This window comes from Lepisma saccharinum, chromosome 13 (assembly GCF_977018435.1).
Source record: "Lepisma saccharinum chromosome 13, izLepSacc3.1, whole genome shotgun sequence".
Lineage (NCBI taxonomy): Eukaryota > Metazoa > Arthropoda > Insecta > Zygentoma > Lepismatidae > Lepisma > Lepisma saccharinum.
The window spans coordinates 60,363,802-60,377,255 of NC_139241.1; the positions used below are offsets into that span (position 1 = coordinate 60,363,802).

The window sequence follows — 13,454 nt, forward strand, 5'->3', positions numbered from 1 at the left end:
TGAACTGAAATTAAAGAAAAACAAATGAATGGCAACAAGCACTAATCATGACAGATCAAGATACAAAAAGTTCCATCAAGTTATCTGTAATACTTTCTCTGTTATTAACATTCAAATAGTGTAAACCCCTTTGTGGGACACTCTGTATAATAGAACTGTTTTCTGCTCTTGAAATATTTTTTAAAAGTTTTTGCCATCCTATACACACATAAATCTATTACTGCTATACAGTAGGTACAGTCGTTGTTGGTTCCACTGTGATAGGGTAGGTCGGGGTAATTTGGGCATACTGGGGTAATTTGGGTATAAGTGCTATTTATTTTAATATATTTAATACTAAATTGAGTATCCATGCCAATTTCATATATAAGGTTTGTGACAGTATTTTGTATATGTGAAAAATTTGAGTTGGCAACACTGATGTCTACAGAAAAAAAATATATAAACAACTTTTAGTCAAAATTTTGATCAGCTGATTCGCCATTTTTAACAGTTTGCAGTTCACAAAAAAATTAATCGAACAGCTCCCAAATTAAGGTATGTGTACATTACATAATTCAGGAACATATTTTAAAAAAGTTTATTGACGTATCAAAAAGTTTTTAAATAAATTACAATTAAGTGATGTGGGGTAATTTGGGTGCAACTATTGGTTATCTGAAAACTAACCTCAACGTTCTTTTTTAGATCATGCAACAGACATATATAAAGAATATTAGAAATAATAAAGCTTATTAGAATGTATTGGATTGGACTGATTTGGTGTTTTAAGTCCACTTTATGCACAGTAAGGCTAATCGGGACTGGACCTACAGTTTAAAGTGGGATCTGAACCACTCCACAGGGTATTGAACCTGGGACCCCTTGATTACAATGCTACCAATGCACCATCGGGGAGGCAGTGTCATGGGTGGCTGTAAACTACCAAAGTGAATGTGGACAGGTTGTAAGAGAATACAGGGGACAGGTCACGGCCCAAGATGCTCGGAGCAGATATCGCTATTGCGTCAAGTTTCTTATGAAATGTAAAGGAGGTCACCTCTTCCGAGAAAAAGATTATATTGAGTGGGTGGATGAAGGACAAATCTGTCTGTCAAGTGTTTTCTGTCCTAATTTTAATGGCAGGTATTTTAAATTTCACAAATTGTAACTTAATTTAGGCTATACATTTTATCTATTTTTCATATTTTCATTCATGTAATTATTTGTTACCTAATTTGATAAACAAATTATATTCTTTCCTAGGTTACTTGCCTTTACCTGTGGATGGGTTAATTTGGTTATATAATGTCTTCAGAATAAGTATGCTTCATATTATACCCACTTTCCCCTGTCGCTGGGGTAATTTGGGTATAGATAAACAAAGTTACTATGGTAACAATAAAATATTTTTTTTTTATAAAAGTGACATTAAACCAGTGGGGAAAGTCAGATTGCTAACATATATCAAGATCATTAAAAAAAATTATCATAGGTACTAACTACAAGGCTTTAATTTTGAAAAACGCTAAATTATATACCAAAATTACCCCAACCTACCGTAACCAATGTCTTGCACACTATTTCAAGAACCAAAGGAAAGGTGAAGTTCACCCTGCATGTAGCACTGTGCCACGAAGGCACATTTAGGGGATGTGGGGGTAGGGCCCCACACATTCTCGATCTCTGTCATTTTGGATGTGATCATGCTCCGGATGCCTTTACCCCTATCCCTCAGCCCCAGAGCTGCATTTATGCAGAGATAAACCCAGAAAAATTCCAACCTAAAATCACCCACCTTGGGAATCAAACCCGGGTCTCCCTCGTGGCAGTCAAATGCCCTACACACTAGACCGTCCTGGCTCCAAAGGTCAATGGCCAAATCATTTTAGGATGCTGCACATGCGGATTCATGAATTCCAATTACGGAACAGGAACTTAATAGATGTGAGTTAAACAGACATTGCAATTTCAATAGGCACTTGGCTGAATGGAGTGAGCATGCCAGAACTGCTAATCGAACAATCATCGCAATCCAACCTGCACCAAGTCAGCGCTGATGGTAACAAAAGTGATTGAGAAGTCCTCATCTGAATGCCAGGCTCCATCAAGTAGCCATTAGTTTCGAAGAATCACTTCCAGGAAGGTCAGCACCATAATTGGAACCATGTGTTGCATTGCAATGGCCTCATTAACTCTCAACTGCTTCAGGGCCAAGGTTAGGAGGCAGTGGGACTGAAAAGCTCCACAGGGCAAAGCTCGGAGATATTAGGTAATGCTTCTCAATGGGTTGGGATAATACCTCATAAGTAGGGATTGCCATAAAATTCAGATAACAGATCGGGATTTCAAATTATCCAATATCCATTTTGGATTGTCCACATATTCAAATATACAGATAATTTGGATATCTCAAAAGTACAGATTTGATTGATGAAGGATTTGTAGAAATTCCATACAGTGAAATACGAACATGACAAATAAAAGAATGCCTATATGGATAGCCCATAAAATGGATAAACAACAAAACTGTCCAAATAATGTATACATTCAGATATCTGGTCATTTCGGATAATCTGAATATCTCGATATCACATAATTTGGATAATCTGAATATCCAGCTACATTAAATAATTTTCTATCTGCATATTGGATATTCTGACCTCAATTAACCAGCTATCTCGATATCACATAATTTGGATAATCTGAATTTCCAGATATCTGGATAATTCAGATATCAATATATCAGAATACAAGGGTCCCGGGTTCGAATCCCACTCGGGCTTGGTTGTTTGTGAATGTCCATTCATAAATTTCATCATTTCATCACTCATCCCCCTCTTCGCAAATTAGCCAAGAGAAACAAAAAGCGAAGTAAAATAAACTAAATCAATCATTCAATATATCAGAATATCCAACATGCAGATAGAAAATTATTTGATATCTGGACAAAATGACCAATGGTAGTGGCAAAGATAAGAATTGCCAAACTCACCCTTAGAAATCATAACCTATTCACACTGACATTATGTATATAGGATAAAAAAAAAACTTGGCCAAGGTTTGATATTTCTAAGGGTGAGTTTGGCAATTCTTCTCTTCACCACTACTACTGATCAGGGAACTACCGGTAGTACTTAGTGTATCAAACTTAAGTATAGTTTGCACACAACATTTTTTTTTTTTGTTTTTGCTTGCCTACTTCTACAATTCCCTTATTCTTCAAAAAAAAAAAAAAAAAAGTACAATCACAATTCCTTAATTCCCAACTTGTCAATCTAAACTTTTTTATAACCTTGCCTGACAGCGACATTAAAACAGAATTGTCAAACTCACCTTTACAAATACTGAATGCAGGCCCACAATTTTTTTTGAAGTGAAGAAGAAATATCCAGAAGTTATATGGTACAACGGACATTGTACCTATAGTGAAATACACCATTACAAAAACTGAAAAGAAAATTTACTGCGAGACTGCAATGCATCTTTGAAACATGCACTATGATGCCATCTGATTGGATGAATGTTTTTTGTACTTTCATTGAAGACCCAAAAATAACTGCACAAATCTGGATTCCCATGCATGTGTAGTATTACACTTATTGTCACAAAGGAGTGAGACGGCCAGTACATACTTGGGACGATAAAACTTAATCCAGATATTTCCACCCAGATTTCAAATATCTGGATCTTCAATATTCTGATACCAGGATTATGCAGATATCCAAATTATCCAATATCAAGATTATCCAAAATGCCCAGATATCCGAACATATGCAGTATTTGGAGAGTTTCATCGTTTATCCATTTTATGGGCTATTTGTATATTCCTTTATTCCTTACGTTCGAATTTCACTGTCAGATTTTCTACAAATCCTTCATCAAATCTGTACTACATAGATATCCGAATTATCTGGATATTTGGATTATCTATTGCATCCAAAACAGATATTGGATAATTTAAAATTCAGATATCCATTATCTGGATCTTGTGGCCATCCCTAGTACCTACATCTCTGCCATAAAATGTCATATTTCTATAAAGGTTATTGGCCTCCCCGATGGCGCAGTGGTAGCGACCTAGCCTTGCAATCAAGGGGTCCTGGGTTCGATACCCGGTGGAGGCACATAGTGGTTCGGATCCCACTTTAAACTGTAGGTCCAGTCCTGATTAGCCTTTCTGTGCATAAAGTGGAATTAAAACAACAATTCAATCAATTCTATAAAGGTTATTGGGTGGTATTCCTTAAAACAGTTTCACAACAATTAGTTATAATAATGATTTAAAAGTAGCACCTACCTGTAATTCACACCAAGCTACAGCGACACCTGTCTGTGTGTCAAGTCCTCGATAAACAGTCTTGAAGCTCCCCCGACCTATCTCCTCTTCAAACTTAAGAAATCGTCCATCGGGGGATACACCAACAGCCTTCTCCTCATCATCATCCGTAGTCTCCTTACTTTCACCATCTTTCTTCTCACCGGCCACACTCCCACTAACTTCCTCCGGCACTTCTTTTGACACTTCACTATGCTCATCACGATCACTTTCCTTTTCACTTTTCTCCAGATCTTGCTTTTCACTTTCTTCCTTCACCACTTCACTATCACTTGCCGCGGATTCTGCATTATCGTCACATTTTTCCACTGCTTCCAAGTTCACAGATTTCCCTTCCCCGCTGTCATCCTTGGCAACCCTACCAGTTTTGTCGGGTTGCCCCGACACTGACCCTGCCTCCTCTATTGTGACCTGCCTTGTTCTTGACCCAGACCCAGCCCGCCGGACAGCCGACCTCCCAACCAACGCAGGCAAAGAAGCTTTCCTGTCCCTTCGACCTTGATCGCAAGTTTGGTTGGTCGCCGAACCGAGGCCGGAAATCCCTGGACCCGTCGCAGATACCGAGGTCTTGGTGGGATCGCTCGACGACACGGGGGCAGACTTTCGACGCAAGCGAGTGGTCACTCGAGAAGGATAGTAGGTCGATGAGCTGTGCCTAGTGTCATTTTTATCATCACGTTCTCTGTCGCGATGACGAAGCGTAGATTGAAAAAGTCCACGAACAGTGCTTCCCAGCAAGTTTCGTTTGCGAGTTGGGCTGGGTGTTGTTGTGTTTTCCTCACTCTGTGCAGCATGATTCTGGTCACAGTTGACATTTATCCCTCGAACACGACTTTTGCTCATTGCCAGAGATGACAAACAAGAGGGTGCTGAGGGACAGCACAATGCTACATGGTCCTTGATCTTGGAGTACAAGTTAGAATCCAACCTTGCATCCTACATCTTTATTTCTCAATCTGAAAGAAGAGATAAATTATTATAAACATTGATCATGCTTACTACATTGGACCCCATAGTTAATATATCTTCCATACATAAACCACACCAAGTACATTTGATCGCTGTAAATTTAAAAAGGATGTCTGATCTGGCAGCACTTGTTGCAAAAAATGGTATGTAAATCAATATTATTCACCAACTGCAATTACAATTGAGCACCCAGTATTGTGCTGCAGTGTTCAGATTAGAGTGCTGCAGGGAGAGAATTTCGCTTGAGCATCAAATAGTTCAGACGGACAACACTAGATAGTGTAAAGAATCAAGAGCTGTATTGCTCTAGTGAATAACACTCAAAGCCCAGTAGTACATGTAAAACCTTAATCTGTCTGTGGTAGTGGGTCTTCAAATATTGATCGTGAGGTGAAACACACAGTGAAATTAAAACTTGTAAACATAGTCATTATCCCAATGTCAAAATGTAGGATATAAACTCCTGGGTGCCCAAAGAATCAAAATAGATGTTGATATAGAATTGGATCTAGTATAATCTATCTTACCAATAATAGTGGCATATGAAAATGAAATAGATGATTGTGGGCTGAAACTGCCAGGATGTCTATTTTCCATATATATGTCTACAATTATTGTCATAATAAAATGATATTCCATTGTAAATGCTCGAGCGTGGGAGACTCAAATGAGTATGAGCGAATGAAAGTGGTCTGATGCAGGAAAAGAAGGTTCATAAGAAAGGGTGCAGTGCAGTAAAATGACAATGGTGAACAAGGAGAAATGATGAATTCATAGCCCACAACCAAAAAATTATGTAAGAAGTGTGAGCTTAAGGTGGTGGGCAAGTAGCTGCCATGCAAGTCCATAGAGGGAAGTTGGTAGGTGGAAGCTAAAGAAACAAAGTTTAAAGGATGGGCATAAGATGATGAAACAGAGTAGAAGATAGAAGCAGGTGTGAGAGACCAGGAACTTTCACGGGCTGTAATAGCCAACCAATAAGCAAGCATGTTGCACTCCTGCATCTCCAGTTTATTCACATTAATGAGAATAACTGCAAGAACAAAAACAAAGGGGTCATTCCACATCAAATCTTCCAACAGTGGGTGCATTTCTTTTTGTATTTTTTAAGAAAAAAAAAAAAACATTTTCAGCACATGTGTTTCTACATGTTTTAGATATCAGAACCAGTGTCTAAAGAAAAAATTGTCCAATTAGTTCGACAAGTTCAATTTGCTTGTAAAAGAAACATTAGTTACGTTAAATCACATAATATTAATGTGGGGAACAACATGTAGACATATATGCTACACAAGCCAGAGTTTTACAACACACAAGTTTCAACAGATTTATTAGCACAAGTAAAAAACAAACTCATAAATCAATGGAATGATTGGTGCAAGGAACAATTTATGGTTGTGGTCAATACATATAGATAGATAGCAGATTTTACAACTAAAAACAAGTGGTTTTATTTGTACACACTTCCCCGGCAGGTCATAGTATTCATCAATAGATTAAGGACGGGACACGTGCGTACACCAGCACACTTAGCAAACATACATATTGCAACTCATCAAAATTGCAAATGTGGTAATGGACCCTTGGAATGTCCAATTTTCTCACAACAATGAATCAAAATCTATAAAGAAATACAATGATTCAAAATTCCATTTAATATATTACTCTCTTTCCCTTTATCAGAATTATCTCCTCCAGTAATTTGGCTTCTGTATGGATATATGCACGGAAATGTAGGCTTGAAATATAAAATGCTTTCATAATGTAAGAGTGCAAGGATAAAAGTGATTTATTTACATTTGTGTTTGTGGTACTGGTGAACTTGTATGACAATCAGCCAACTTTTGAAGCACAACAATAACAGAAATGCTGACCAAAGTCGACAGGATATTGGTGACAGGGTCATATAAAAGAAGAAGTAGTGCTATTAGTTCTCTTGGGATGGCCATTTTCCAATACCGGATTTGGAATTTTTTGCTCATGTAGCTGTTTATGGAAACCATAATATCTCAGAAACGATTTCAGCTAGAGATTTACAATAAAGTTCATTTGGTAGCTATTCGAGTAAGTATTGCTGAAAATCAATTCTTTACTGTTAAAAGTTAGGTGGAAATGTGATTAACAATTATTAAAAAAATACAACTTTTTGTCAAATTTCTTAGATAAATGGATTTAGCTTAAGGCTTGAAATATGTTATAAGTGTAGGCCTGCCTGCAGGATGTGTATGCATCTCAACATGGCTATTTGTGGGATGTTAGTTTTGGGTGTTAAATTTCTCAGATGGGTCTACATGAAAAATCTGAATAATGACGTTTGGATGTCTGCAGAATGGGCAATTCTCTTCCTCGGTCATGGAGGAACTACTGAGTGTCTGTTTGACTGGAGATTTCAAAGAAAAAGGGACAAACCCATTATGGAGGAGGCCTCCAAAAAGTAAGAAAGAAGTCATTTACTACTGTTAATGGAAGTACGAACCAGGATTTTTGTAACGAAATGTTCCCTCTCCACGAAAACTCTGAGTAACAGTTCAATACATCATCTCTTCATACTGAAGGAACAAATGGGCTAAGTCAAGCTGGAGCTCGCATACAAAAGCAGCAGATGCTCTGTGGAGGAAACAGACCACACTCAATTGTATGACCTTGGCAATGAGCCAACCAGCTGAGTATAAGCAATTCATAACAATTTCTCACGTAGCTCAAACCTCATTACTAGGGCTCAGAAGTTGATGAAATATAATTTTTATTTTCTGAGCCTTGAAAAAATGCTAAACCTGATATCAGTCCGTTTCCCATAAGTTAGAACCAGAAAACCTTGTTGTTTTTTTTGTTTTCAGCCTTTTGTGATGTTAGGTAATTTTTCAGTATTTGTTGACATCTTTATTGCATTTTTCTTCACATTACAGGCAGTGGCGGATTAAGCTTCCTCGCCGCCCCTAGGCACAAACTTAATGTGCGCCCTTTTCAAAAGAAAAGTAGTAACTTATTTGCAGTATTTTGACAGGCTAATATAAAAATTAGTGAACATACTGAAGTAAAAAACAAAGGATAAAAATCAATAACAAACAATTCATTTTCTGTATGTGCTATCCCTAAAATTATGTAATGTATTGAGAAATTAAATTCACCAGTCATAAATGAAGCCGCTTCCGCCTCACTTTGGTTGCTGCAAACTTGTGTATAAGTTCTACGACAGCAAAAACTCTTCTTAAGACACTGACCCAGTAGGTATGTTCCGTCTGAATATGTGATTGAAAATGGTTTTCCAAGGTCACAACAGATTTCTTCCTTGTTAAGAGTGCAAACTCGCAGTTTTTGTGTTCTTCAGAATTTTCGAGTGATGCTAGAATATTTGAAATGTTTTTCCAGTCTGAAATGCCGTGAGTTGCGATGTTTGTCTTGCCCTTGAACAACCTGCATGATGCACAATAAACGGCACCAGTGCTGCACGAATATACCAAATAACTCCGCAAAATTGAATCGCCATTTACAAGTTTACGGAAAAAAAACACTATTATTTAAAAATCTTGTCTTACCTGCTATGAGTCTTTGCGATTTAGAAAAATCGTTTTCAGCATTCTGATTAATTCCACGTCTTAGAATAATGTCACTTGTAGACTCATTCAGACACCACTCGGCAGGATCGCCAATAACAAAATTTGCACTCTCACTGTCAGTCAGGAACTCCTATGAACTTAGGGGACACTACCTCAGGTGCACCTTCTTCCTCCACTAAACCCACAATATTTTCGACATTTGCGTTTCACAGAGTTCACTCGATGTAGCACTTCCACTTCAATTTTTGAACTGCTTTCGGAAATCAGTTGTTCCTTTCGCCTAAAAAACGTGTCCACTGTACCAAGCTTTTTCTGTAAGGTTGCTTCTCTTTCACGCTTTTCGTTTGCAAGTTTACGATAAGTCGCCCCACTTAACTTCATGCTGCATAAAAAAAACACGAAATCGCAAACGCACTAGCAACAAACTGAATGCACCAGCCAGAGAATACAGTAAGACAAAAACTAGTTGCGGTCCACGCGAAAGCTGCACTCACTCACTTATCAGCAGTGTTTATGTGTTTATTTCTTTTAAGACTGGCATTGTTAAAGATGCGAGTTTCAAACAATCAGTCTTCTTTCCTGCCTGGCCATTAACAAGCGCTTATTGGAAGATCGAAGGGTATGTATTTACAAAAGCAAACCAACAAAGGCTGCGCGGCTTGCATTGTCATTATAAGCGATAAAAGCCACAGCACGGGTTAAAAACAAATTGATTGGCGCCTGAGGAGGCAGATCAGACGATACATTTCTTGATAACACATAGAAAATCCGATACATCAAGGTTTCTTTCTTATGAAGCGAAAGTGTTGAAAACTGTTGATTTGAAACATTGGTTTCATAGGTCTAAATTGTCACTGTGTGCGTAAGACACTTTTTATTATTCTTGATATTCTGGAAAAAAGATTTGCCGCCCCCAAGAGTTGCCGCCCCTAGGCACGTGCCTAGTGGGCCTATTTGGTAATCCGCCACTGATTACAGGTTTATTTTCCTTCTCTTCTGTTGTTTCCTGAATTTTAAATGCATATGCTAGCATAATTTATGTATTTAAATTTCCTGAAATGGTCTTCTTAGCAAGTTCGCCATTAATCAAAATTACGATCAATTGAATTGCCCAATATTAACTTTCACAGAAAGTTTGGCAATGGATTAAACAATTAATTGTGGTACATTTATATATCCTCTGTCACTTAAAATACTTTGTGCGAAGCCTACATGGGGTACTACATGTTGGCCACTATAATTGCTTTAATCTTGGGTTTTAGTCAAAATATAAAAAATATATATATAATCTCATGTACACAAAACACAACTGTATTCTCAGATGTTGACCAACTACTGTATTGTGCAGGGTCTACCCTGAAAGGAGGTGAATGACTTATGCTGAAAAACGAAGTGAAAATAAAGAAAACTACATTAGCACTTTTTTCCCTTTGCTTCAGTAGTTTTAAAACAGCAAAAAATGGGTTTATCTAATTATGCAAGTACTCTGTCGTGAATTATGAAAAAAAAAAATCATTTTAAGAGCGAAAAATATTTTCATGTCATTTTTTTATAATTTTATGTTCACTCTGCAGGTCATTTTTGATAATTTTTAGGTCGTCAACTTCCGAGCCCTACTTATTACACTGTAAATGTAACAGATCTAGCAAGGCATTAAATAACTTTAAACTACATACTAGAAAAAGGCAGGGAGAGAGACTTAAATGCAAGAAACAATGAAGTTTCACACTTAGTATCATATATTATAGAGTTGGAAGAGTATGAAATATTTGCCTGTATTGATGGCAAATAAATATCAATATAAATTTGCAAATGATCTCTGCAGAACATGAATAGTTCATTAACTTCCTTAATTAATCTATGTAACTAGATGGCTGCATTGGAAAAACATATTTAGACATTTGAGAAAACCAGAATTTTACACTAATTCAGAGGATATTTATAGACATCTCAGACTGGCAAAATTACCAGTAATTTTATCAATAAACCAGTACATCTATATCAGCTGATAGCAATCAAGTACTAGGCAGATCGGAAAGTAATGCACAATATTTTTTTTCTCCACAGATATTGCAGCTGGAATGCTGAAATTGTACGACGAGAGAGTTTGAAGTTTGCACCACAGAGGGTATTTTTTTCCCCTCTGCAGCTTTAGCGAGAGAAGCCTGAACTACGAAACAAACATGGCGCGCATGTTACTGTCATCCACGTGTGAAGAGCAGCAAAGTGTGGTTCGATTTTTGTGATCCAAAGACCATACACCGAGTGAAATTCACAGCGACATGCGTGGCGTGTATGGGGACGACTGTCTGGACCGTAGCAATGTCTCCAGGTGGTGTGCATTCTTTCAAGAGGGCCGTGTGAACCTTAGTGATTCGCCACGCTCCGGGCGGCCGGTTACAGCTTCAACTCCGCAGAATATCCGCACCATTGAGGCAGCAATTGTGAACGACCGACGTGTGCACCTGCGAACCTTATCGCATACGTTCAACATTTCCTATGGTGCGGTGTACCACATTGTTCATGACACGTTGAAATTCCGTAAAGTTAGTGCTCCCTGGGTGCCTAAGATCCTGACAGACCACCACAAGGGCCAGCGAATGATGACAAGCATGGATCACTTAATGCGTTACGCCGCAGAAGGGCATGACTTGCTGAAAGGAATCGTCACTGGTGATGAGTCGTGGGCGTACCACTACACGCCCGAAACCAAGCAGGCCTCTATGGAGTGGAAACATGCTGGTTCCCCAGTACGAAAAAAATTCAAAGTGACTCAATCTGCTAGGAAAGTGCTTGTGACAGTGTTCTGGGACATGTTTTGTGTGTTATTGGTGGACTTTGCTGAACACGGGACCACTGTGAATGCTGCAGTCTACATTAAAACTTTGGTTAAGTTGCATCGTGCATTTCGTGACAAACGCCGCAACATTCATGCTGATGGTGTCAAACTTCTTCGTGAAAATGCCCGTCCCCATGTTGCTGCTCCTGTTCGTGAGAAACTCACCGAATTTGGGTGGGAGGTGCTCCAGCATCCACCATTCAGTCCGGACCTGGCACCATCGGACTTTCCTCTGTTTGGTCCCAAGATGGAATTCCTGGGCGGCCAACACTTTGCGACAGATGCGGAAGTGAAATCAGCAGTCCGCAGATGGCTAAACTCCAACCAAACTGACTTCTACGAACAGGGCATATTGAAACTGGTACCACGATGGGAGAAATGTGTTGAGAAACTTGGTGACTATGTAGAAAAGTAGGTCAAAGATGTCAGTACATTTGTGATTTGTTTGGTTTTTGTTACATATTAAACTTTTTGCGAAAAAAAATATTGTGCGTTACTTTCCGATCTGCCCACGTAGTATCTACTGGAGCCCAGATTTTTCAAACACATGGAATTTATTTGTAGGAAAGTTTCTTTGTACTTCTGAAGTTTCCAAGTTTCTTAACTGTGATTGCTTCACTTTATGTTCAATGTTGAATTTGAGGATCAGACAAACTGGATTATGCCTGATCATTGCTGACAGAATACTTACTAGGGTATTAAAATTGTAACAATTTGATTCCTTTCTCGTAAAATTTGAGAAAAAAATTAAAAAATTACAAAATTATACCATTTACTTGGTATTTTCAAAACAAATATTAAGAAATCTGTATATAATTCTGACATTGCTGTTGGAGTACAACTTTTTATTACGTTTTTTCATGAAAATTTACGCTCAAGAGATAGTTCCTGAACCTTCTCCTAATGGAAAGTCTGTTAGTTCACAAACTCTTCGATTAAAACATCTCCTGAAGAAGTACAACCTCATCTCACATCATTCCTGGTACAGCAGTCCTTAGGACCCAATGGAATTCCCAAATTTTCTTGCATGAAATTGCTGACTCCTAGGCTCTTACCAAATACATGTTTTCATACACGTGTGTTTCCCGAACTGTTAAAGAGTGCCAATATGGTACTGACCTCTAAATCTGGAGGCAAAGATTCTGTAAAATCTCAAAAGATCCATCTCTCTTTTGCTTCCTCTCACTATTGCCCATGAGAAAATAATCAGGACAGGTTGCTAAAGTTAATTTTCTCTCATATAAATGCAGCTCAACAGTTTTCTTCCAAACAGCTCATGATCAGTATTTCCTTCTCATACCACTCAATCTATTTCAGAAATTTCCAGCTTGACATTATATATTTAGTAGAGCTGAGAAGATACCGATGTATCAGCCAATACCAATGGTATTGGTATCAGAAATTACTAACTAACTAACTCTCTAGCCTTCTTAAACCCGAAGGTTCATGGCTGCAGCAACACAGGCCTTCCATCTGTCCCTATCTTGAGCAAGATCTATACACTCTTTTCCATCCCTACCAATTTCCTTTAGGTTCATCTCAACGTTGTCCCTCCATCTTCGTCTTGGCCTTCCTACAAGTCTCTTACCATCAGGTTTCCCAACAAGAATCCTGTGAACTCCTCTTTCCTCCCCCATTCGTGCCACATGGCCTGCCCACCTAAGTCTTCTTGATTTAATTATTCTAATAATATCTGGACATGAATACAAATTATGTAGTTCTAAATTATGTAACCTTCTCCACTCACCTGTCTCCTCATCCCTTTTAGGTC

At 38.2% G+C, this 13,454-nt stretch overlaps 1 protein-coding gene across 6 annotated transcripts in view; it reads right to left on the bottom strand.

Annotated features, from left to right (window-relative positions):
* Positions 1-13,454, bottom strand: part of Wnk (Wnk kinase) — a 161,587-nt gene that overhangs the window by 125,628 nt on the left and 22,505 nt on the right. For all 6 annotated transcript variants that reach the window (XM_083134274.1, XM_083134273.1, XM_083134271.1 and 3 more), the window contains exon 2: positions 4,280-5,274. In XM_083134274.1, the coding sequence (XP_082990400.1) occupies positions 4,280-5,161 (882 nt within the window). In that variant the 5' untranslated portion in view covers positions 5,162-5,274. The remainder of the gene's footprint in view (positions 1-4,279; positions 5,275-13,454) is intronic.